Genomic DNA, 23,985 nt, shown 5'->3' with positions numbered 1-23,985 from the left:
GGCAGATCGCACCCTCACCTTGGCAGCCACTGCCGGACCAAATGTTGCTGCCTCCGGTTGCACAAGATTCCTGCGTTCTGGCGCAGGAGGGCAATGCAGGGCTCCCTCACGGGCTGACACAGGCTCCAGCACATTACTCCCAGCCCGTGCCGCACACGTGGACACCGGAGCGGCTCACAGGCACGCAAGGCAGCAAGGCTTCTCTCACAAATAAGTTTAGCCTAAAGAGGCACATGACAGCCTGTGCTTTGGGGTGGGTTGCAGCTGACAAGTCACACTGCTGAGCGCTTTGCGCCTGGCAGCGGGTCTTGCGGCTCCAAGGGAAAATCTGCTGTGCAAGAGTTTAATAGCTTTACAAGCAAAATAAGCCAAGCTACAGGGCCCTTGAAGCAAAACATGAGACCTACAGCGTGTCTGGGCACAGAGGAGAAACACGAGCTGTCAAACATCGGCACCAAATTTAAGCACGAGATGCCTTAAATAAGAAAAACACAATAGGCTTTTTTTTTTTCTTTTTTGCTCTTCGTAACTTAAATTTGATTTTAGATATTCAAGGAGTACAGAGTAACTGCACTGGGAAGGTCTCAAACATCGCAGAAGTTCCTGCCTCTTCCTCCCCTCAGGAAAAGCAAATGCCGGGTTTGCACCTCTGGTAGCTCACGCACAGGTTACAGCGTGCTGGAAGGCAGAGCGACCGGAGACGGAGTACAGGGGCCCGGTAGTCAGGACTCGCAGCTTCTTTCCAGTCCTCTGACTGGATTTTCTGTGCAACTCTCAGCTAGTCACTCACTTCATCTATACTTCTCTATGTGTACATGAGAGCCCTTGTAACGACCTTCCCTTCATATTGCAATACCTCTGCTTTAAGCGGGGCGGGGGGGAGCTTTCAAAATTACTACCTATTAGCTGGAGCTATTTAAGATGACCTAGCCAAATCAAGGAAAAAACTTTACCATAGGGAGCCATTCTGAAGTCATACCATTTCATGGGGAGAATTATGTAGGTCACCAAAAAGCCTTTAATTCCTGACCTGCTGGCGCAGCAGTGGCACACAGAGTACAGAGTAAAGGAAAAGTAACAGCGGTCACCAGCGAAGGCTGAAATCCTGACACTCGCACAACTCCAATTCCAGTCGCTTCAGCAGAACAGATTTTGCTCAGATGCATCTCAGCTGAGAAGGTAAAAAAGGGACAGCAGACTGAATACTGCAAGTTTGTGACTCAGCGATAAGAAGGAAAACAAAATGCTATCATCAGAGCCTGCCGGCTGCTCCCAGCCACGCCTGCTTAGGCATAAAAAAAGCAAGCAAAAAGCCTACCACCCCTCCAGCACTAAAAGTCAAACTGCAACACGCGCTTTAGTGCTGAGAAATGATTTGTGCCATACGTCACTCCATCCCAAGATTAAACATCATTTCAGATGTCACATAACTGCAGTGCTTGTGTAGTAGGTAACACTTTTATGGCTTTTTATTTCGAACGTCCTGTAGCCGTGGCCCGATAATGCTCACAGCACTAGGTCCCTAAATGCCAGCAGCTAAAACATCCCAAGAACCTGGTTTCACAGCTGAAGTGATGAACTAATTGCAAAGTCTTTACTTAACACGACAGACATCAGACCATGCAGCTGTGCCGCACTCTGACACTTTGAAATAATCTCCTTTGCCCCCTGCCGCAGGCAGGACTGTGCCCCTCTCCCTTGCCAGCCCGACAGAGAAGGCAACGCTCTGCCCCATCCCGGCCCTCCAGCGTTACACCGACCAACAGCGAGATACACAGAGGAAACCCAGGTATTCAGCAAATCCAACGCGGGGTCAGAAATGCAGCTTTCAGAGACGACTTTGTTTTTAGCCAAGTTATCACCAGAACGAGAATGAGCTCCTCTCAGCCTACAAACTTAAAGGGGGCTTCTACAAAAGAGGCAGCAAGCCCGACAACGTCTTTACCCTGAACTGCCCCGGCCTTAATGTTTCTACTGTTTTCTCTTAAAAGATCTCTCACTTTTATTGCTTCCTACTCGGGGCGGCAGCTAAGGACGCAATGCCTTTGCAAGACAAGCTCCCACTCCGAGCGCAGGGGAGACGGGCAGACCTCAGAGGGGAAGCAGCGGAGCGATTTTACCGAGTGGGCAGCACATCCCCACGCCTGCCCTGCCGGCCACGCGTCAAGCACCTGCCGAGGATCCAGCCCACCCGCACCACCCAGCACTCGGCAAACGAAGAGGGAGAGTCGGGGGTAACTTGAGCGCAGAGCACCCCCCAGAATGGGGGAATCATAACGACACCCCAAGCAGCGCGGAGCCGCTCCAAAACAGCGGAAGACAAAGTTTAAGAGCAATTCCGCTCTCCGACAGCCCCGAGCCGGCGGCACCGCCGCCACCCCCCAGGCAGCGCGGGGCTCCCGCGGGGGGCTCCCCAGGCAGCGGCGGCGGGGGGGGCGCTGGAAGGGAAGACAAAGAGCGGGATAAAGAGACGGATGCACCTCCAGGGTGCCGGGCAGGATCCCCGGTGCCTCGTCCGCCGGCACGAACCCGTGTGACAGTCACACGCGTGGCGAGCAAGCGTCCCGGGGACCCGGGCGGGCTGCGGCAGCCGCTGCAGAGCCCAGCCGGGCCCCCGCTGCCGCCCACCGCAGCCCAGAAGCGCGGCCCCGGCCCGGCCCGGCCCGGCCCGGCCCCGCCGCAGGCAGCCGGCGTTACACGCCGCTCAACGCGCCTGTGGCGAGCAACGCCCCGCGCGGCCCCGGCGCTTTTACCGGCAAAGACGATCCCGGGGAAACTTCTCGCGGCTCCCGCAGCTGAACGGACCGGCCCCGAGGAGGTCCCGAACCGCCGCGCCCTCACCGGGCCCTGCGCCGGGGCCGCTGCCACCGCCCCGCCCGCCCGGCTCGGCGGGGGTGTGCCCGCGCGGCGGCCCCGCCCCGCCCGCCGCCGGCGTGACCCGGGGGTGCCCGGCGGCCGCCTCAGGTGGGGCCGCCTCAGGTTGGGCCGCCTCCGCGAAGGATAGGCAGGGAGGGACACCCCCCCCCAGCACAGCACAGTGCGCCCCGCTCCGTCCCGTCCCGCCCTGGCTCCGGCGCCGTTACCTGCTGCCCTGCACGGGGGCTGGCGCGGCCATGGCGGCCGGGACGCCGCGGGCCTCCCCCGGGACCGGTGGGCAGCGGCGGGCTGAGGTGGTGCGGCCCGAGTCCTCCCCGCCGCCATGGGCTGAGGTGGTGCGGCCCGAGTCCCCCCTCGCGGGCTGAGGTGGTGCGGCCCGCAGCGCTCACGTGATCAGGTGTTGACGCGTTGCCTAGCAACGGGAAGATGGCGTTGCCGGCGGCGGGTGAGTGGGGGCCTGGGCTGCGCCCGGTACCGCCCGGCCTCCCCGGTCCCGTGAGTGCCTGTGCCCAGCCCCGCGGCGGAGGGGCGGCCTGCGGACGGCAGGGTAACGGGCCCTGGGAGCCGGGCGCTGGGCCGGTACTCACTGCCCCGCTCCTGCGGGACGCTCTGGTTGCAGGCAGAGGCCAGACCCAGCACCATGGAGGAGGCCCCCGGTGCCGCAGCAGAGGGATCTGGGCTGGAATTCGGCTCCGCTGAGCGGGATATAATCAGAGTTCCGCATCTTGCTATGGAGGTGATTTCCTTTGAAACGTTCACGGGGCAGCGAGGTCCCATGCGTTCCTTACAGAGAGACGCCTTCATGGAAGCAGTTTCAATAGGAAGAAGCAAAGCAAGCTGACAATTATCGCAGAAAGTAGATGTAGTTACAGTCCTGTGTATCAGCAGCATCCTGAAGTAGGTGTTTCTCACTCGGCTCTTAGCACGTTTCTGCTGTGGACACTTTAAAAAGGAATTTTTCCACATTTCATAGATGTGCATACTCGGTTTTGGTTTTTTTTGTGGTTTGTTGTTGATAAGCTTTCTTCTTCCGTTGCTACTGCACAATACTTGAATTTGGCAAATGGTATGGGATGAAACAGCGTCTCTCTAAAAAGAAAGAAAGAAGGCAATAATGTGGCTACTTTGTAGTGCAAGCTGGAAGACTTTCTTTAATAAATGCCTAAGGGCCTTTTTAAATAGATGTGAGCTAGAAACATATGAACTTAAAAGTGGTATGTAGGATTTTTGTCAGGATCTTTACTATCTTAATGCTAGCTGGGTGACTGTTTTTACAAATGAGGTTGGACTAAATTAAACTTCAGTGCCCTGTGACAAAAAGCAGCTGTTACGGTACCATAACATTAACATTAAACAAAGTACCCAACCCGTTCTAGTGCTGCTGTTCTGCTTTTTGCCTGTGTTGTATGCTAGGCAATGGAGGCAGAGACCAGGAATGACAATGAAGAGGAAGAGTCTGTTCCTCTGGAGGACCAAGAAGAGATGTTTCCCCCAGCAGAAAGAGACGTCTATGGAGCTACAGAGCCATTTGTTGGTTCTGCAGAAGTGAGACACTATAATAATATATATAATCTTATTCACAGAATGCATGACCAGTATTTGTAACTTCAAATTTTCACGGTACAGTTTTATTGCTGCAAACACAAAACCAATCAGAATTGGAACAGAGAGAAGCTAATTGGTCAAGCACAAAGTATATAAAAACTCTGACAAAACTGGAGAGTTTCCTTTGTTGTGCTACATATGTGTGAAGGTTTTTTTTTTACCAGGAGTAATACAGCGTTGCCAGTATATCTGTGTGCTGATCTTAGGACAAGGCCCTCTTGTTGATTCTTTGTCTGCATTGTTCATGTCTCATGAAGACAAAAATAAGCAGGTTTTTAGGGGCAAATAAAGTTAGATTGAAAAGCTTTTTCAGGTGATGGATTTTATGTTTCAGGGAAAATCTCCTGAGACTTTCTCAGACAAAGTGGAATTAGACAGCTGTCCTCCTGAATTGGGTGGCATGGAGCAGCTAATAACAGACAGAGGAAATCCTTCCCATCCTTCAGGAGCTCTTCTGCATGCACCTGCATTATCAGTGGAGTTAAACAGCGGCACAGAGCCAGGTATCATTCAGTTCCTTATTAACAGTACAATACTTGATACCATCTATCAAGCACAGTTTCTAGTTTTCTCCCTTTTTGATCATTGTTAATGCAGCTGGAGGCATAGTACTATGAAATCTAAGCCCTTATCTTTTTCTTTTTTGCAGGGGCTGGGGTCCGGATAACATTGAGGAACCCATTTTTCCCCTATTCAGAGTCTGCCTTTGAGCAATTTGGTCAGCTTACTAGTGAGCATGGTGACCAAAGATGGGAAAAGGAAGGCCAGCAGCGTGGAGCTGAGGAACATGAAATAAGCGGAAGTGAAGAAACAGTAGAAGGAACAGAACTGGTTGTCTTGGATCCAGAACATGTGAGAAATCCTCAAATCTTGTCATTGTTCTTTGCAGACTTGCTATTTTTATTTGTATAAAATGTGTGACGTAAATTGTAAGCAATAGCTTAGCTATATGCTAAAACTATGTGTTTAAAAATAGTTTTTGCAAAAGTACTAACTCCTGAATGTGTCTACTCCCTCAATATTAACCTCGAAGTTGCAGGTTCGGAAGTGAGTGATGTAGTGGACAAATCCGATACTCTATAGTACTCCTGAAAGAGAAGTACTTTCAGCAAGAGTGAGTGGGTGGATTCTCAGATACAGCTCTTCTGATGTTTCTGACTTTCAAATATTCTCAGTAGTCATTTTCTGATGTCAACAAATACCCGCTATATAACTCTTCTCAGTTGTTACAGTGAGTGTAGCTAAAATAAGAATGCAAGGGACTATGGCAGAAAATACAGTATTTTATTTAATAGTGGGAGTAGCAGTAAGGTTTCTTCATAATTTATTTACACAATTATGTTAAAGTTTATCAACCTCATACTTCTTTACAGCCTCTGATGAGAAGATTCCAGGCTGCACTGAAGAATTACCTTACTAAGCAGATGGAAAAAGTGAACCTAGAGCTTCAGGAACTGGTATACGGCATTCTTTCTTTGCTTTCCCACAGCAGCCCCTCCCTGTCCAAGCTGAAGTGAGATAGCTGATTTCCTCTTGTCTTTGCAGAGGACAGCAACGAAGAAGGGCAAAGTACAGAGAGAAGAGCTTGGGGTGATTCTTTACGGAGCGCAGCAGCAGCTGGCCTGTCTGCAGATGGAACTGGAGAAGAGCCACCACCACCGCTCTCAGATGGCCATGGCGCGTCAGCAGGTGGAAGAGGAACTGGAGGGCCTCAGGCTTACTCACAGGAAAATGTGTCAGAACACAGATGATGAGCGCAAGAAAGGTGACTGAGGCAGTCCTTGTAACTTTTCCTAACTCTAGTACTATGTGGAGAAATTAATTTGAATGTAAGTCAAGCATTGAGTTGAAAAATACCATAAAATTAATCAGGAATAATGTGCTCATTGAAAAGTTTCACAGGTATTCCTGTTTGCCATAAAATTTTTATTGTTTCTAAGACCATGTTGCTACGTTGTACTTCTGAGAAGGTGTTTAGGACTGAAACTGTACCTGGCAGGAAGGCTGTTCTGTGACTTGGCAGGAGGAAAATACCCATCACTCTGTTGTGTTTGCCTGTGTCTCTGTAAGGGTGTGATGAGACTGCAAAGATTGTAGGTCATTATGGGCGTCCAGAAGTATGAGAGCACCATCCATGTGGGAGCCCATTCCAGCCAAAGAAACGGACTTGACTCACTCTTTTTGTGTTGCAGGCATTTGGATAGGAAACAGTAAAACAATTTCAATGGCAAGGATATCTAAGCATTAAATTGCCTAGAAAGTTTTTGCAGGTTATTGGAAAAAATTAGAGAAGCATTCAACAGACTGAGAAAGAGATGGTTCTGTTTTGGGGCAGTGGAGTGTATTCACAGCATCCTGAGGCCCCTTCTTTGGTTTCCTGGGATTATGTGTGCTGGGATCAAGGAATTGCTTACCAAGATTTTTAGCTTTGCTTGTGGAGTTATACTCCAAAGCTGATGTAAATTCTCATTTCAGGGAGGGCTGATTTAGCTGATACGTGTGTGAGCTTTGCTTTGGATGCTTCTATGTTTCTTTCCCTTTCATCTCTGTTTACAGAAAAGTCTGTTTAAACACACACTTTAAATATTTTTCCTTCTGCCTCTCCAGTTTCTGCAATGCAGACCGAGGTTGAAAACCTGGCCTTGCGTCTCTTCTACATGCAGAATATGGACGAGGATATGCGTCATAATATTTTACTAATGAAACAGTCAACAAAGAAGGCTGAGGCAGAGAAGGTCCAGGCTGAGTTGGAGAAGAAAAAACAGGTATCAAGCAAAACTGCTTTAAAATTAAATAAATAAATAAATAAATACAGATGAGAGTTAGTGATGAGTCTTGGAGGACATGCTCCCTTGTCAGAAGGAAGGCTGTAGTGAGTGAACCATGGAAGATGTCTGGGGATATTTTTCCCAAATAACTGGGAAAAAAACCCCACTTTCTAAACATGAAAAGAATCCCCACCACTAAGATAGCGGCATGTACTCCCTAAAGGTTTTTGACAAGCCTTATAATAGTAAATCACTCTTCACTCAAGCAAAGGGAGTGTGGAGGCAGAAAGATACTTATCAAAGAAGTGTCATGTGTTCAAGTATCGAGAATTATTCTGAGTCACAATGAGCTTCACAATGGAAAGTGAAAATGAACTTTGAAAATGAACTGAGCCGGTTGGTGTGCTGGAGCTCCCTCTGCTGCCTTCTGCTCGCAGCAGGCCACAGTGATTATTGTTAATGCGGCGTTGCATGCAAACAGTTGAAATCGAATGTATTTAGATTCTTTTTTTTTAACAGTCTCTTAAAACATAAATTATTAAGATTCCCAGCGGCTGGAGAGATGGCACAATATAATCCATGCTGACAGGAACAAAAGCTGCTTGAGAGCTGAGGTATCAGTTTACTACTGCAAATGGAATAAAGTCTCCTTCTCTTGAAAGTTGTCATTGCTGCATTCATGGGTCATTTGTATATGGATGAAAAAGTTTGAGCAGGAATCAGATCTAACCCAGTTGCCAACTTAATTGCTTTTCTAGCCTACGTTATTCTTGTAGCATATAGTTGGTTAAGACTGAGATTACATTATTCCTCCTGAACTGTTTGGCTCTGACTCTTTAGGATCTTCTAGTAGACCGCTTAACAAGAAAAGCCTACGAGCTACAAGAACAGATTGCTCTGTTTGACGCTCAGTTTGTGGCCCAGGCGGAGGACACAAAAGTAACTCGGCAAGCAGTAAATGAGGTAGGAAGGTGCTTTTTTCACTTCTGGTTAATATTTCCCTCTGGAGGGACTGACCCCTTTTGCTAATGCTCACGTGGTATGTACAATGTAGGCCAAAGTTGTATGGTTTGTTCCTGTTTGCAGGAATGAAGGCTTTTTTTTTTTTTTCCTTTGTCCTTAAGAATTGCCTGTAAATCACTTCCTCCCCCACATTAGTTGAAGCTGTTCCTGCCCAATATATTACGAACAGAAAAAGAATATTGCATTGTCACATGAACTTGGTTTCTCAACCCAGTATAGATTCATCCTGTCTACAAATTCTCTCTTCCTTAGGCTTGTATGGAGGTACAGGCTATTAACATGGAGAAAAAACGATTGATGAACCACTGGAATAGTAGCTTGGCTGGAATGAAGCAAAGAGATGAGGCCTATATTGCCACACAAGAGTTGCTGAGGTATCTGAAAACAGTCCCAGGAGAGACCTCAAATAACGTGGACAGGAGGGATTCTAAAAGGGCCAGTGTCTTCTATCAAGTTTATTGCTGTATGTGCAGGATATGTCAGACAGAACAAGTTTGCTGCTCTAAAGCACATAATAAGGTTAAAGGATCAGAAGCACAGTTCTTTGTTACTATTTTCTTTATCCAAAACACAACTCTCTCCCTCAAACTGTGTGGGTTTTTAAAGCTGTTTAGAGTTTTTCTATTCATATTTTATTCCTTTAGAAGAGTTCCTTCACCTTTGCAACATCTCTAAATCCAAAGAGCTAGACAGCAAGAAGGATTTATGTATCGCTTTCAGTTAGGATTTTGTGGTGCCTTTAGAAATCTTTAGGAAAACCTTCCTATCGTTGCCAGAGGAAGTTTTTATTTGGTCCGGAGTCTTAAAGCTTGTCTGATTCTCTGAGAACAAAAAATATGCTTTTATTGGTATCCTGGTGGCATCCTGGTAAGAATGTGGGGGTGGGGACAGGACTGAAAGAAGGAACTAATTTTCCTACATACATTTCCTTTTAAATCTTACTGTCTCCATCCATCTTCTGATGACTCTGCACTGTCACAGCAGACCAGCCTTTATAAAGATCTTCCTTCTTGGTCAGCTATTGCTGCAATAGCCTGTTTGAAAAGAGGTGTTTGTAGGTGACTGTTTAGCAAACGAATCAACCCGTGATAATTTTCCATCCCTGTTTGCCTCTCCAGCAAGTACAGACATGACCTCAAGTCCCTAGAAATGGACATCCACGGCTGTAGAAAGTCAATCAGGAAGGAGGAGGAGAAGAACGAGTTGCTTGTCACCATCCTAAGCCGTTCACAGAATGATGCAAACTTGACAAAGAAACGGATTGCCCAGTGCCTTTCAAAGCAGGAGGTCTTGAAGGTTGAATCTAGCACCTATATTCGCATTCTCTATGAGACAGAGCAGACCCTCAACAGGACCAAGATGGTGAGAAGAGTTACCTGGAAGAAGAATCCTTTTGAATCGGACATGGATATTTAATCCCCTTCCCCAAACAGTTGTGGTGATCCTATCTCTGTCTTCCCTACTTTTTAGGATCAAGCTGCTCGTCTGAACGAGTTGCTGTCCATCAGTAAGGATATAGAGAAAGGGACTGATGCCAAAGAGCAGATGGAGAATGAAATCATGGCAAAGCTTCAGGACCAGATGATGTCCAGCAAAGCCACAAAGCACTTCTCACAGTTGGCTGCAAAACTTCATAGGAGAAAAACAGATCTGGTACAGTATCTCTTCTGTTTGGGAGGGCAAGGGAAGGAAATAGCCTACAGCAGTGTTTCTCAAGTGTGTTTTGTCAGTGTCTTCATTTTGTTTTTCAGGTCTACAGTTGAAGCTTTGCTGGGTTTGCAACTTCAATTTAGTTCTCCCAGTAATCTTATTGCAGGATTCTTGTGTATGCAAGAGAGTTTGGCCAAAAAGGCCTGACAGATGACATACTATTCTTTCTTTATGTAAAAAATGGGGCAGAATGATGAATCCTGGGAGTGCTCACTATAAAGTGGTTCAAGTTCTTATGTATTGCAGGAAGACAGTGGATATGTGGTACTTCTATAGTCCACATCAAACTGACTTAATATCTCTGTATACTGCGTTGCAGAATGTGATCCAGACATACTCTTAAGTTTCCAAATAAGGATTACAGTCCAAGGAACAGTCAAACCAGACCCACAGTTCTTCATGGAATGATAAGTTACTCTCTTTGGGAGTGTGTAACTGGTGCAGATAGGAAAACAAGAAGATGCAATCATAGTAGTTATTGTATTGAATTGTGTGGGCTGGTGCTAACACAACATGCTTACACCCCTGTATTTCCACAGATTATTTCAGCCTGCCCCTGGGTTTTTTTATCAGGTGCATATTTTAAGTAACTGGAAGACTTCCAGGGTTGGCTTTCATTGTGAGAAAGGCCTCTCCACCCCCCATTCCGACAGGTTCGCAGACAAGCGGGTACTCTGCATTGACTCCTATTAGCATCTGTGTTGTGTAGTAGAATATAGTGCAGAGACCATGGACTTGGAGAAGACCAAATTGTAACCTCTTGCGGTGTGGTCCAGGTTGTGCAGAAGTAGCAGGCAGGCTCTTGAAAACCTGGCTGCATTTGTACTGCACTCAAACAAAAGGCATACCCACGCTTTCTGGCTAGGACAGTTGTTAGGTGAGGGATATGTTTGTCAGGCATGGTGGAGAAGGTACAATATAGTAATGTCCTACTACTGTTAGCCAGGTAACGAGAGACTTCTGGGCAGGGAAGATAATTGCAGAAGTGATGCGTGTGGTCTCTTAAAGGGTTTTTGGATGCTTGTGCTCCTTAGTGCTTTTCAACAGCCTTATGGCAGAGGCAAATATTCCTATCTCATGTCAATAGGTGGAGAAACAAAGGTACAGAGAGGGTAAGTAGCTTGCTTACGGCTTGTAGCATAAACCTGGGGGTAGAATCTAAATCCCCTGATGCCTGTGCTTTGATAAGTGGGTGTTACAAATCGAGGAGTTGTGTTGGTGACAGTAATTTGTCTTCTGTCTGTTGATATTCCTAGGAGCTGCATTGTTCCAAGGCTGAGAATGATATCGCCCAGGTTATTCTGAATGCAACTCATACTAACTGCAGGCTGACAATTCTCCAAAAAACTCTTGGTGAGCTGGACAAAGAAATAAAAAGCATCCATGATCTGATCAGCCGCAGTGAAAGTGAGATTGCAAAGTGCAGTCTCCTGATTGAGAACAAGCAAGGGGTCATCAGCCAGTACAACAAGAGGTTGGAGATGATTCTTTCTCGGCAGGGGGTATGTACCTTTATGTTTCAATCCCAAATTTTATTTTATTCTTTGTGGTCACCACAGATGCCCTTGAAAAATGTACCTGCATAAGTGCTGGATCGCTAAAACTTTTAGGCATCAGTATTGTGATTTAAAAGCTGCACTAGTTAATGTAAATGTTTACTTTTGTCAAACAGTTCTTAATGCATGTGAAGAGGAGCTGGCATTAGGGAATCATTGTGAAATGAGGGTGTGCCTACCACAGATTTCTGCAGGGAGTCCTCTCTACCTGACGAAAATGTTGAATGACATCAATACTCTGGGAGTAAATAGGATCTCATTATAAAATCTGCAAAGACTGACAAGGGGAGAATCGAACAGGCAGAGTGACTTAAGTTGCTTGATGGTTGTCCCCATTCAGATGATGCCCAGATATGTCCCTAACACTGTGAGCCATAAGATCTTTATGGACGCCAGTATAAAAATGAGTACTAGGGCATATATTCTGCAAACTGTTGAATGTCCAGATGTACCTGTTGGAAGAGCTTAGGAGGCCCTTTTGCTACAGTCTGAGAACCTTTTGGGCTTCTGTTGAATTTATTCCTGTGACGTCAGGAATGATTAGTCCCATTCAACTCATGACAAATAGAGGCAGAAAGTAATGGTATAGTTGAAGTATTTAGTAGGCATCTCAGCAGCTGGACTGGCCTTCTGCAATAATGCTATACATAAGCGCTCCAGCAGCTTCTGCCTAATTAATCCCAACCCTTGCTCTTGTACAGCAGCAAGAACTGGGACCGTTGGAAATTGAGATCAACAGGCTGACCAAGCAGATAGAAGAATATAATTCTGAGGTGATGACATTACAGAAGTACTGGCTCAATCTGCAGAAAGAGCTGGTGAAGTTAACACACGAACGGGAGGAACAAGTAGCTTCCTTGGATATGTTAAAGAAACAGATTACAATAATGCAGCAGAAGAAAGTGCGCACTGAAAGTAAGTAATTCCCTAACTCCTTCTTAAAATGTTCATCTGTGAATGGACAAAACAGGGAGTGAAGGCTTACAGATGGGTAATGCTAGCCCTCCACCAAAGAATGCCCTCAGTTCTCTTATATATGTGTGAGCAATAATGCAAATAGCCCCAGTACTATACTTGGGGGCTAAAAGCCAGGCACCTTCTGCTGTTTTGCATGTTGTTTATTTCCTATAATGATCAATCCTGCTGTCCTAATTGACACAGTCAAACCCTAAGTGACCATGTCACATGTTACACTTCTTCAATAAAGTTTGCAAGTAGTTAGTAGGTAAAGGTCCCCACCAATGACAGCACTTTCCTTGGCCAAAACCACATCTTTTCCACAGTGGTCTTCTTCAAAACCGTATTTGATTTTTGGGCTTGTGGAAAAATGTTTTGGCTGGGTACATGGGACACGGGTGGCTCCACACATAGTGTTGTCTGGTCTAATAGCAGTTTGTCACACCTTGTCTGTATTCTACCCAGTAGTGCTCCTGGGAATGTTAAGGCTTTCTTCTCTTCACCTGTAGATGAAATTCAGCAGGAAACAAAAGAACAGAAAGACATTGAACGTCACATGAGGAACATGTCAAATGACTTGATAAAGTTGAATGTGTTGATCAACAAGAACAACAGCAGCTTTGAGGAGCTGCAATATGGCAACATTATCACAGAGAATGAGTTTGTACGCTCTCTCAAGGTACAGAGGCTTGACATCTCATTTCCCGGTCTCAACCACCCATGCAGATCAGAGGCAAACAATGTTCCTATAAATCTTTCTCAGTCTGACAATGTCGTATTGTTTTATGCTTCCCAAATCTAGGCAGCAGAAAAAGAATCAGTTGAGATGCAGGAGAAGCACAGTCAGTTGACTGAGGAGAAGGAAAGACTCCTGAACAGCCTGGTGGAAGCAGAGTAGGTACCAGAGAGATTCTTGCTTTGTGCCACCATCTTTGAACTTTTCTATATGTGTCCGTATTACCTGTCTTCTCCAATCACCAAACTGAACCAGCACCAGCAAATGGGTTTCTGTCCTTGGAGAAGATGAAAGGGAGTTTAATGAATTTGTGAAATGCAGAAATTGAAAGGTGCTTTAGCTGTCTCTGGAACTAGCAAGAGCTGAGAGGAAGATGGTTTTAATGATTCCAGCATGCTTGTGCTGGATGTTGCCAAGATCTATATGGGAAGACTCTGCATGCTATCTCCTCTGCCAGTAGCTCAGAGCAAGTGTGTTGCACTGGGCAATTAATTGGGGTCCATCAGCCCCCTGTCAGTCTGGGCTTGCTTGTTTTTACAGTCATCATGCCATTTTCTAAATTGCGGAGCTTCCTGTCTGATTTCACGCTGCTCTAGTGCTGCCCTTTTACATGTCCTGTATGCAAATTCTTAGTTTCTGCTGAAACTTTCAGCTCTGTTCACAATGGATCTCAGGAGTGTGCTGCCACTGATGCACAGAGAGAGCATCCTCTCTTGTTTACAAAGGCACTGCTTTCCCTTTCTGTCATTGAAGGCATCAAATCATGCTATGGGAGAAAAAGATCCAGCTGACAAGAGAGATGCGTGCAGCAGTGGATTCTGAAAGACGACAAGGGGAAATCCAAGCCATGAGAACAGAGATTCATAGGATGCAAGTAAGGCACTGGGGAAGACCACAGAGGATGGGAAGCTGCACACAGCGTATTCAGGTTTGGAGTTGCTGAAACATGAGGCAGGAGATGAGAAACAGGCTGGAGAAGTAGCATCTTCAAATCCATAGCAGTATTGGCAATCTTACCACCCTGCAGCTAGATGGGATTAAATACATCCAGCATGCTCGCACTTTATGCATTCCTTGTGCATGCTATGTGATAGGCTGCAGCAGAATCTAGATGTACCCAAGAAATCAATTTAAAATGTAGTATGTCTGCCACCTCATTCTGTGACCCCAATTTATAAGCAAAGAAATGTTGATTACTAAATATTGCATCATCTTCATCACTGGTTAGGGAAGTCTTCTATCTTCTGGCAAAGCAACTCTTCCCTTTCATTCTCGGGTTACTTCTGCTCTTCTGCTTTTGGTATTGCTAATGAGCCCCAGTGAAACATTTTGAAGGTTACTTTAGATGAGTTGGTAATCCAGCCCTCTGCCTTCCAGATCCACACAGGGCAAACTAAGTTTGGATTTAGAGCAAATTTGGCTTGCCAAGGCTCACGTGTCACGTGTATCTGCTTTATGTTGATGGGATGTGCCACACAGAAGACATCAGTTAGATGCCATTTGTAAACCTTCATTATTTTCAGCCTATTTTATATCTTGACAAATGGCAGGTCCGCTACGGACAGCTGATGAAGCAGCAGGAGAAGATGATTCGTGATATGGAGGCATCTGTTTCTCGTAGAGAGGCAATAGCAGTTCGTGGAGAGGGACAGAACAAAACAGATAAGAAACATATCACCAAGAGCGACTTCCACCGCAAGAAACAGGAGCTGAGAAAGAACATCAGTGAAACCCAGAAGGTGAGCAAGTAAAGCAGGGCGGCAAGAGTTCACGTAGCCTGTATTTGCCTTCTCATGAGCACCAGTGCGCACTTAGCACAGACACATGGAGTGCCAGTACACAGATGCTGCACATGCACAGGTACAGCACTGTGCAGGCGGCAGGCTTTGGAAACTCTTTAAAAAAAAAAAAAAGAAAAAAAATGGTTCTGGGAAGATGGACCAGAAATGCAGGTGGAGTAAAGAACCAGAATCCGCCATTTCCTTCTCCTCCATTTACTAGAACACTCAAGACTGCAACAAAACCATCCTGGAGCTGGAGAGCACCCGAGTGTCCCTTAGTGCCACCCTCTTGGAAAAGCAGCAGGAATTGTGCGGACTGCAGGCCGAGTCCGATGGCCTCGATGCAGATGCAGAATGTCTTCAGAACAAGAAACGATGGGTGAGTGCATCTGCTTCCTTCCAGCAGGGGAGCCAAATAAAACCTGTTGCTTTCTCCTGTTGCCAGCTCCTTGTCTCTGTCTCGCCACCACCCTGAACTGGGTGTGCTTGGCATGTAATTTTAGCAACACCTGAAGTTAACTGAGCACATTTTGAGGGCTCGGAGTGGTCCCGAGTTGATGCTGCAGTTGCACCCTTAGTGAGGCAGCGTTCACCTGGAAACATCAGCCTGAAGGACATTGTTTGTATCTTGAAAGCACTTAGTAACAACTATCCTTTGTGAGTGCTAGCTGGCTACGCGTGAGGATGTTACAAATTTGAGAGCCAGCTTCAGGTCTTGAAGGACCTCCTGTGAAGTTTTTAAGTTGGTTAAAGGTTGGTTAAGGGTTGCCTTGTACGTGTGGGTGTCTCTCTGATTTATGGAATTCTGTGAACGTGGCTGTACCTCTACAACACTCAGGATGGGGCTGCTGCTAAGTACCCTTCTTAAGAAGCCCTTCCATTTCCAAACATGATGGTTACGGAACCAGCCACACGAATCCCGTCACTTTCAGAGACCTTTTCTGCCTGCAGTCTGTTAAAGGCAATTTCTGTTGTTGCTCTTCTCAGAACCTGTTGGAGCTTGTAGCCTACCAGACACGCCAGAAGCATCTGCAGGCGCTGAAGGAAGGGAAGTACGCTCCCCTGTGCCGCACCGAAGAAGCCCGGAGGAAGGAGCAGCAGCAGCTGCAAGCCCGGCTCCGTGCCGTTAGCAGCATAGTCCACCGGGTCCGGCAGGAACACCCTCGGCACGGCCGGGCTCTGCAGGGGCTCGCTCAGTGCTTGGAGGCCAGGCTCAGCCCGCAGGAAGCCTGACGGAGACCGGGACAAAACACACGCAACCGGCTGCGCTTGCGCTGCCGGAGGCCGCAGGCTTCGTACATGGCTGCCCGGGCTGCTGGCAGCGGTGCTGTTCATTAAAGGCGCAGCAGGGCGGCTGTGGGGCTGCCGCTTCTTTTCCGCGGTTGGCGCTGCGGGGGAAAGCGGGCTCAACGCCCCCCCGGCCGCTGCCCCGGCCCCGCTCTCCCGCCGGCGAGGGACGGCTGCGGGCAGGGGAGGGCGCCCGCCCGGCGCCGGCGCCGGGCCCGCCCCGCAGGCGCGGCGTGACGCGGGCCGGGCCGGCGGGGCCATGGCGGGGCGGCGGGCCGCCGCGCTGCTGGCGCTGCTGGCGCTGCTGGGCCCCGCCGCGGCGCGCAGCCCCGGGGCCGCCGCCTGCGAGCTGTCCCCGGGCAGCCGCTTCGACTGCGGCCCCGAGCGGCTGCTGTCGCGGGTGGGCTGCGAGGCGCGGGGCTGCTGCTACGCGCCCGCCGGTCCCGGCCCCGGGCCGCCCTGGTGCTTCTTCCCCCGCGGCTACCGCAGCTACCGGGCGGAGAACCTGACGGCCACCGCCAGCGGCTACGCCGCGCGGCTCCGCCGCGTCGCCGCCGGCTTCCTGCCGGGGGAGGTGGGCAGCCTGCAGCTGGACCTGGCGCTGGAGACCCCCACCCGCCTGCGCGTCACGGTGCGCCCCGGCCCCCGCCCCGGCTCCGACCCCTGGCCCCGGCCCGGCCCCCGGCGACCCTCTCTGTCTGTCCCCGCAGCTGCGGGACACGGCCCGGCAGCGCTACGAGGTGCCCTTGGCCACGCCGCGGGCGAGCGGCCGAGCCACCTCCACGCTCTATGGGGTGCGGGTGAACCAGGACCCCTTTGGCCTCATCGTTTACCGGCAGCGCGGCGGGCAGGTCCTGTAAGTGCCCGCCCTCCCCTCTCACCTTCCTGAAGGGATTTGGGCCGGGAGGGGGAGGGGAGCAGGGACGCAGCGGGGAACTCTGGTGGTGGCAGGAGGGTGGCGGGCAGCAGCTATGGGGGGTGGGCTTTGACCCCTGCTGCAGTTCGGTCGCTGGGAAGGGAAGCAGGAATCCCAGCACTCAGCCAAAACCTGGTTGTATTTCACGTGGTGACAAGCATCTGTGTCCCTCCCCAGGGCTGGTGGTCCTCCAGCCCAGAGCCGCCCTCCTCCCGGGCCACTAGGCGCCACCGGGGCTGTTTGCCAGAGTCTTCCATTCTCTCCGGCAGGCTGAACACCACCGTCGCGCCTCTCTTCTTCGCAGACCAGTTCCTGCAGATCTCCACCTCCTTGCCCTCCCATTTCATTTCTGGGTTGGGAGAGCACCTGACGCCGCTGGTCCTTGACACAGCGTGGACCAGGGTCACGCTCTGGAATCGGGACATGGCGCCCGTGGTACGGAGTGGAGCTGAGGGAAATGGAGACGGCTCAGCTGCGCTTGCAGGGGTGGCCCCGTGGCCTCTTACATCTAGTTTGGGGCTGGGGAAAGGCATCCATGCTGGTTGAGCTCTGGGTCCTGGCTTCAGCCCCGGGCAAGCCCATAGGACCGTCATCCCCAGGTCGGGCTTTGTTCCCCCATGGGGCTCGGCGCTGCTTGGGAGCCACTTTCTACCCAGTGGTCCAGGACGCTTGCTCAGGGCAGAGTTCTGCCGACTCGGGCGGTGTTTGGGGCGGCAAGCCTTGGGTTTGCACCCCAAGCCGTGACGGTGCTTCTGGCTAGTGGTGAGGGGCAGGCGGGTGGCTGCGTGGGTGCTGTGCCCGGCTCTCTGGCAGAGCCTTGCCGGCACCGTGCTGTGCTCTGCTCCAGCCCCAGGTCAACCTCTATGGCTCCCACCCTTTTTACCTGGCGATGGAGGATGGCGGTTTGGCACATGGTGTCTTTCTGCTGAACAGCAACGCGATGGGTGAGTCCCATGGAGACGCTGGGCATGGGCTTGGCCCTCGTCCCCATCCTCAGCTTGTTTCTCTGGCGCTTGCGCTTCCCCAGACGTGCTCCTGCAGCCCAGCCCGGCCCTCACTTGGCGCACGACGGGCGGGATCCTGGACTTCTACGTCTTCCTGGGCCCCGACCCCAAGAGTGTGGTGCGGCAGTACCTGGACATTGTCGGTAGGGCCCAGCCATGAGTGGGGGGCACAGGAGGTCCTGGGATGGCTTTGCCGGGATGCTGCGAGTGAGGCCAGCATGGTGGAGCTGGGCTGTGGGGGCCATCCCTGCGCCCGCCTGGCCAGCACCAACCCTCCTGGCTTTCAGGGTTCCCCTTCATGCCTCCCTACTGGGGCCTGGGCTTCCACCTCTGCCGCTGGGGCTACTCCTCCACTGACATCACCCGGCAGGTCGTGGCCAACATGACGGCAGCCCGCTTCCCCCTGGTAGGTCTCGGCTGTTCCAAAAGCTGAGCCTCTGCCCAAAAGAATCTGGGGGGGGCTGATGGGGAGCCCCTGTGGGGTGGGAGCCTGGCAGCAGTGTGCGGGGGCCCCCGCTCCTCCTTGAGCACCGGTGCCACCGTCCGCAGGACGTGCAGTGGAATGACCTCGATTACATGGATGCCAAGAGGGATTTCACCTTCAACAAGAAAGGCTTTAAGGACTACCCGGAGATGGTGCAGGACTTCCACCGCCGCGGGCTGAGGTACATCATGATTGTGGTGAGTGACACCTCTGGCCGTGCCAGCGCTCCTCACGGGTGGGCTGGCACTGGGGTTTCTGGCTGCCCCCAAGGGCGGTGATGGAGCTTCCTCCGAGGGAGGCGGGGGAGGCTGTTCCCTGTCCTTGCTGGTGAAGCCCTGGCTTTGTGCCCCACCAGGATCCTGGGATCAGCAGCTCGGGGCCTCCTGGCACCTACAAGCCCTTTGACGAGGGACTGAAGCGAGGGGTGTTCATCCGAAACGCCACGGGGCAGCCCCTGATTGGGAAGGTGCGTGTGGGGAGTGGCCCTGGTCCCTGTGGGAGGGACCTTGAGTGGGGCCGTGGGAGCAGGACCCTGAGAGCCAGAGGGAAATGCCCAGGGGCTGGCTGTGGTGGAAGGTGGGGTGGCATGTGGGGATGGTGAGGCTTTGTCTGTTGCTGCCTCGCTCCTGCAGGTGTGGCCGGGCCCAACAGCCTTCCCAGACTTCACCAACCCTGAGACTCACGAGTGGTGGCACGACATGGTGAAGGACTTCCACGACCAAGTGCCCTTTGATGGCATGTGGATTGTGAGTGGCCCCAGCAGAGCTGCCAGCTGTGCTTCCCAGCTCCCGCCCTGCACCTCTGCCAGGCCCCGGTGTGGCAGCGAGGGCATCCCCTCCTTTCCCTCCCCTTCCCTTCCCTCCCCAGGACATGAACGAGCCCTCGAACTTTGTGGAGGGCTCCCAGGATGGCTGCCCCAACAACAGCCTGGAGCAGCCCCCCTACGTGCCAGGTGCGGGGAGTGGGTACCAACCCCTGCCTGGGGCTGCGGGGAGCCCCGGGAGGAGCCTGGGGATGCTCTGGTCCCGCTGAGTGGCCTCTGAGCCCACCCTTGCCACTGCCTCTGCCATGCAGGTGTGTTTGGGGGACGCCTCCAAGCCGGGACCATCTGTGCCTCCAGCCAGCAGTACCTGTCCTCCCACTACAACCTGCACAGCCTGTACGGGCTGACCGAGGCCATCGCCTCCCATGAGTAAGCCTGGGGCTTGTGCCACAGCTCCTGTGGGGAAAGTGTCTCCCGACAGCAGATGCTGTCCTGGAGCCCGGAGGAGCTGACACATCCCAGGGCGTGCTGGAGCTGGGAGAGAGACCCCTCCCTGCACGGTGGCCTGGGCATGTTGGGCATTTGGTGCATGGGCGAGGGTTTGGTTTATAATGCAGCATGCTGCCTGCTGCTGCCAGCACGGTGCTGGAGTGGGTTGGAGCTGGTGCAGTGCGGCCGTGCTGGCTCCTGCACTGGGGGATTGTGTCCTGAGCACTGTCCCGTGTCACCTGTCCCATGCGTGAGATGGCACTGGGAGTCTGCCCTGGCATGTGCCAGCTCTGCACTGCTGCCAGGAGCCGCTGGCGGGGGGCTGAACCCCCTTCCCGGCTGGGTGGTGCTGAGCTGACCCTGTCCTGCCTGCAGTGCACTGCTGAGGGTCCGGGGCAAGCGCCCCTTCATCATCTCACGCTCCACGTTTGCTGGGCACGGGCGCTACGCAGGGCACTGGACAGGGGATGTAAGCAGCGACTGGGAGCAGCTGTATTACTCCATACCAGGTAGGCTGTGGGGTGCTGGGGCTGCATCTTCTCCCCCCTCCTTCCCCCCTGTGCCTCCCCCGCAGCTGGGGTCTTCCCTGCGGGCTCCATGCCCCTGGCACCGCGGAGCCCTGATGCCTCCGCAGAGGTGCTGCTCTTCAACCTCTTCGGGGTGCCGCTGGTGGGTGCTGACATCTGTGGCTTCATGGGAGACACGTCCGAGGAGCTGTGCGTCCGCTGGACCCAGCTGGGCGCCTTCTACCCCTTCATGAGGAATCACAACGACCATGGTGCCCGGGTGAGCACCAGGGACCCTTGCCCTGCCGGGCAGTGGGCAGGGGGGTGGCTGGGACAGGGATGGGTGCCCAGGGCTGCGCGAGGGGCTGCCCCGCCGGCATGGGAAGGTGGCTGGCGCAGCTGTGGGGCCACGTGCCATCGATGCTGGGCTTGTGCTGGGGGCAGTCTGTTCCATGTCACCGAAAGGTGCCCTCCATTCTTCCCTGTGTGATCCAAGCATCCCGCTTCGGCTTCTCCCCTGCAGCCACAGGAGCCGTACGCCTTCAGCCCCGCCGCCCAGGCCGCCATGAGGAACGTCCTCCGCCTCCGCTACTCCCTCCTGCCATTCCTCTACACCCTCTTCCACCGGGCTCACTCTGCTGGGGAGACAGTGGCGCGGCCCCTCTTCCTCGAGTGAGTGACAGCCTGGCCAAGGCTGATGGGTGCCAGTCCCTGCCAGACTCAGCAGGAGGTGGGCACAGGGTCTCCCTGGCACTGCACTGTCCCCCGCTCCTTCCCCAGGTTTCCCAAGGACCCCAACACCTGGGCCGTGGACCGCCAGCTCATGTGGGGCGGGGGGCTGCTCATCACACCCGTGCTGGAGGCAGGAAAGACCAAAGTCAGCGGCTACTTTCCAGCAGGGACGTGGTACAGCCTCGCGGGGGTGGGTGCTCCCCCGCCGCACCACAGGGCTCTCGGGTGGCTGTGCGGGGGCTTCGCTGCAGCGCCCTGCGTGTGTTCCTGCGCCTCGCTGCTGGTACCGGCCCCCCCAGGGCTATGTTCAGGACTCGTGCCACGCCTGCCTTCGCTCGTGGCTGTTTGAGGGCCACAGCGCTGGGCTGGGACCCACTTGGGCACACTGCACTCTACGCCCGCTCCTTCCTCTTTTTGTTGTCACTTAGGACTCCACCATCCACAGCAAAGGGCAGTGGATCCTCCTGCCAGCTCCCCTGGACACCGTTAACGTCCATGTCCGTGCAGGGCACATCCTGCCCCTGCAGGTGAGTCCCCTCCGCACTGTGGTGACACCGTGGGGCAGGGTGGAGGGTTGCAACGCGGTCACTGGCAGACTGGACGTTGCTGAACAAGCTACGAGCCTGCGGTGCTCAGCCAGGGCTGGGGAAAAGCAGCTCCGGCAGCGGTCGGAGCTGTGCCCGGTCCTGTGCCCCAGGAGCCTGCATTCAGCACCACTGAGTCCCGCACGAAGGGGATGGCCTTGGTTGTGGCACTGACGTTGGACGGCTTTGCCAGGGGAGACCTGTTCTGGGACGACGGGGAGAGCTGGCAGACCTTTGAGAAGGGGGACTACACCGAGATCCTCTTCCTGGCCACACACGTGAGTGAGGGGGGCTGCTGGTGGGGGGCTTCTGGGCACAGGTGTTCACTGCCACACGCAGGTCCTGGTGCCCCTGGTGCACACATGGTCACCGGCAGCACCGTGCCCTGGTGCAGCCAAGCTGCGTCGTGTCAAAAGTGCCAGACTGAACGTCTACAGCACTGGCTGGGTGATGCGGTCCTATGGGGGCTGTAGAAGGGTGACAGGCTGTGCCGTGGAGCTGGCTGCTCTCTTCTTGCACCCACAGTGCTGCCCCGTCCCTCTGATAAATGGCTTTGCCACTCTCGAGTGACCGCAGACCACCCGGCGCCCCGGGCTCAGTGCCCTGCAGATGAGCAGCGTGTTGGCCAGGGCACGTCGAGAAGCCCTGGGTGTGTGCGGGTGGCTGGGACCTGGGACCACGGGGTGACGGCCTGCTGTCCCCGCAGGGCGCCGTGCTCAGCCAGCTCCTGCGGGCGAGTGCCCACCTCGATGGGGTCCTGCTGGAGGCCGTGACCGTGCTGGGCGTCACCAGCCCTCCCCGGCAAGTGCTGGCCAATGGTGCCCTCGTGGGAAACTTCTCCTACCGCAGTGACACCCAGGCGAGTGCTCATCCCCGCTGTGGGATGGGATGGGATGGTGGCAGGGAGGAGCTGCCAGCCAGCGGCTGGGAAGGGACCCAAGGCTCAGCCATGGAGTTGGCAGGGTTTGGCCCAGCGATGGCATGGGTACCTACTTCGTTGGCACCAAGGAGCGTAAAGGGCTGCCCAGCATGGGCTGGGTTGCTGCCCTGGGGCATGGGCAGGATTAGGCTGTGCAAGGGGGCGAGGATGGGAAGGTAGAGGATGGAAAGGATGTGTAGTGACAGGGGCTGGAGCTCTGGAAGGAGCAGAGGCATGGCTGTGCTCCTGGGGTTGTCTGCCACGGGCACCCTTCCTGGGGGTCTGTGGGACTGGGGCCATGCCAGGCGGCAGCTCTGTGTGCGCCCCAGGGGGGCAGGACACCCCCCTCGCTCCATCCCAGCTGGTTCCCACAGCACTGACCCTTCCTTCTCCCCCTCAGGTGCTGAGAGTCCCCGTGTCACTGCCGATGTGGGAGCAGTTTGTGATTTCTTGGTCCTGAGCCAACGCCGGACCCGTGCTGCTCGGTGGGAGGAGGGGATGCTGCTTCCTCCGGCTCGGGTGCCGAATCCGTCCCGTCCTTTGTAAAACTGGGGAAGCCGCTGCTCTTCCCACACAATTTGGCTCCCCTCTGGGCTAACGCGAGTTTCTTGGGGATGTGTGCACTGGACTTGCATTGGGGGGGCTTGCACAACCCCCGGGGATGGGGAAACCCTCACCTCCTCCAAAATGGGTAAAGAAAGACGCAAGTGCCTTGTGAGACAGCAAACCTGTTAACGTGCCAGACCAGTAACCTGTCAAGGGAGGGCGGAGAGTCTGCTGGCTGTGTTTTTGGGGAGGGGGATCCGCACAGGGGGGCGAGGGAGCAGTGCTGTCAATAAAGTTGCTGTTTGCTGGGAGCAGCCCCAGGCCGTGGCTGGGCCCCTCTCTGCCGCTGCTTGCCCTGAAACGTGCTCCTGAGCCCTGGCTCAGCACCCGCCCCGGCTGAGACCCCCCCCAGCTCTGTCCTTGCCTGGGGCCCTCCAGCAGGACCGCCTGTGCCCATTGCAGGCTTCACCCCATTTCCCACAATGTCAGGGGACCCCCGGCTGTGCCACAGAGCCCCTTGGCCCCTCCGTCCTGCTGGTTCCGAGCCCAGGGACTGCTCCTCTCCAGGGCCCCTGGCCCCGGCCCCACCGTGCAGCTCTGGTCGAACCTGCGCTGCGCAGGGAGGGAGCGACGCCTGCGCCCCTCCGGGACTCTGGGCACTTTGTGCATTTTGCTAAATTAAACCATAGCCCTGCTGCCTCCTCGCTGGTACCCGCTGGCCCGTTCTCCCCCAGGGGTGTGC

General features: G+C 53.2%; 2 protein-coding genes across 2 annotated transcripts; both read left to right on the top strand.

The window, feature by feature from the left end:
- Nucleotides 1–3,517: 3,517 nt before the first annotated feature.
- CCDC40 (coiled-coil domain 40 molecular ruler complex subunit) lies at nt 3,518–16,246 on the top strand (the record flags this gene model as incomplete). The annotated part of the gene is made up of 19 exons (XM_082007970.1): nt 3,518–3,613; nt 4,291–4,422; nt 4,817–4,985; nt 5,180–5,334; nt 5,856–5,939; nt 6,028–6,247; nt 7,090–7,247; nt 8,091–8,213; nt 8,526–8,647; nt 9,392–9,635; nt 9,744–9,926; nt 11,240–11,485; nt 12,241–12,454; nt 13,006–13,175; nt 13,299–13,390; nt 13,986–14,106; nt 14,783–14,971; nt 15,234–15,392; nt 16,001–16,246. The coding sequence occupies 19 exons, from the start codon at nt 3,518–3,520 to the stop codon at nt 16,244–16,246; spliced, it is 3,123 nt and encodes a 1,040-aa protein (XP_081864096.1).
- Nucleotides 16,247–16,559: 313 nt separating this feature from the next.
- On the top strand, nt 16,560–23,157 carry GAA (alpha glucosidase; the record flags this gene model as incomplete). The annotated part of the gene is made up of 19 exons (XM_082008294.1): nt 16,560–16,931; nt 17,011–17,156; nt 17,486–17,651; nt 18,064–18,160; nt 18,244–18,363; nt 18,508–18,626; nt 18,770–18,901; nt 19,060–19,170; nt 19,337–19,450; nt 19,572–19,656; nt 19,779–19,896; nt 20,332–20,465; nt 20,591–20,742; nt 20,986–21,134; nt 21,243–21,384; nt 21,623–21,721; nt 21,892–22,056; nt 22,485–22,637; nt 23,098–23,157. 19 exons carry the CDS (start codon nt 16,560–16,562, stop codon nt 23,155–23,157), a joined length of 2,634 nt encoding a protein of 877 aa, XP_081864420.1.
- Nucleotides 23,158–23,985: the final 828 nt, after the last annotated feature.

This window comes from Phaethon aethereus (assembly GCF_964289735.1).
Source record: "Phaethon aethereus genome assembly, chromosome: 18".
In the NCBI taxonomy this organism is placed as follows: Eukaryota; Metazoa; Chordata; class Aves; order Phaethontiformes; family Phaethontidae; genus Phaethon; species Phaethon aethereus.
This window is presented reverse-complemented; position numbering and strand designations above follow the sequence as displayed.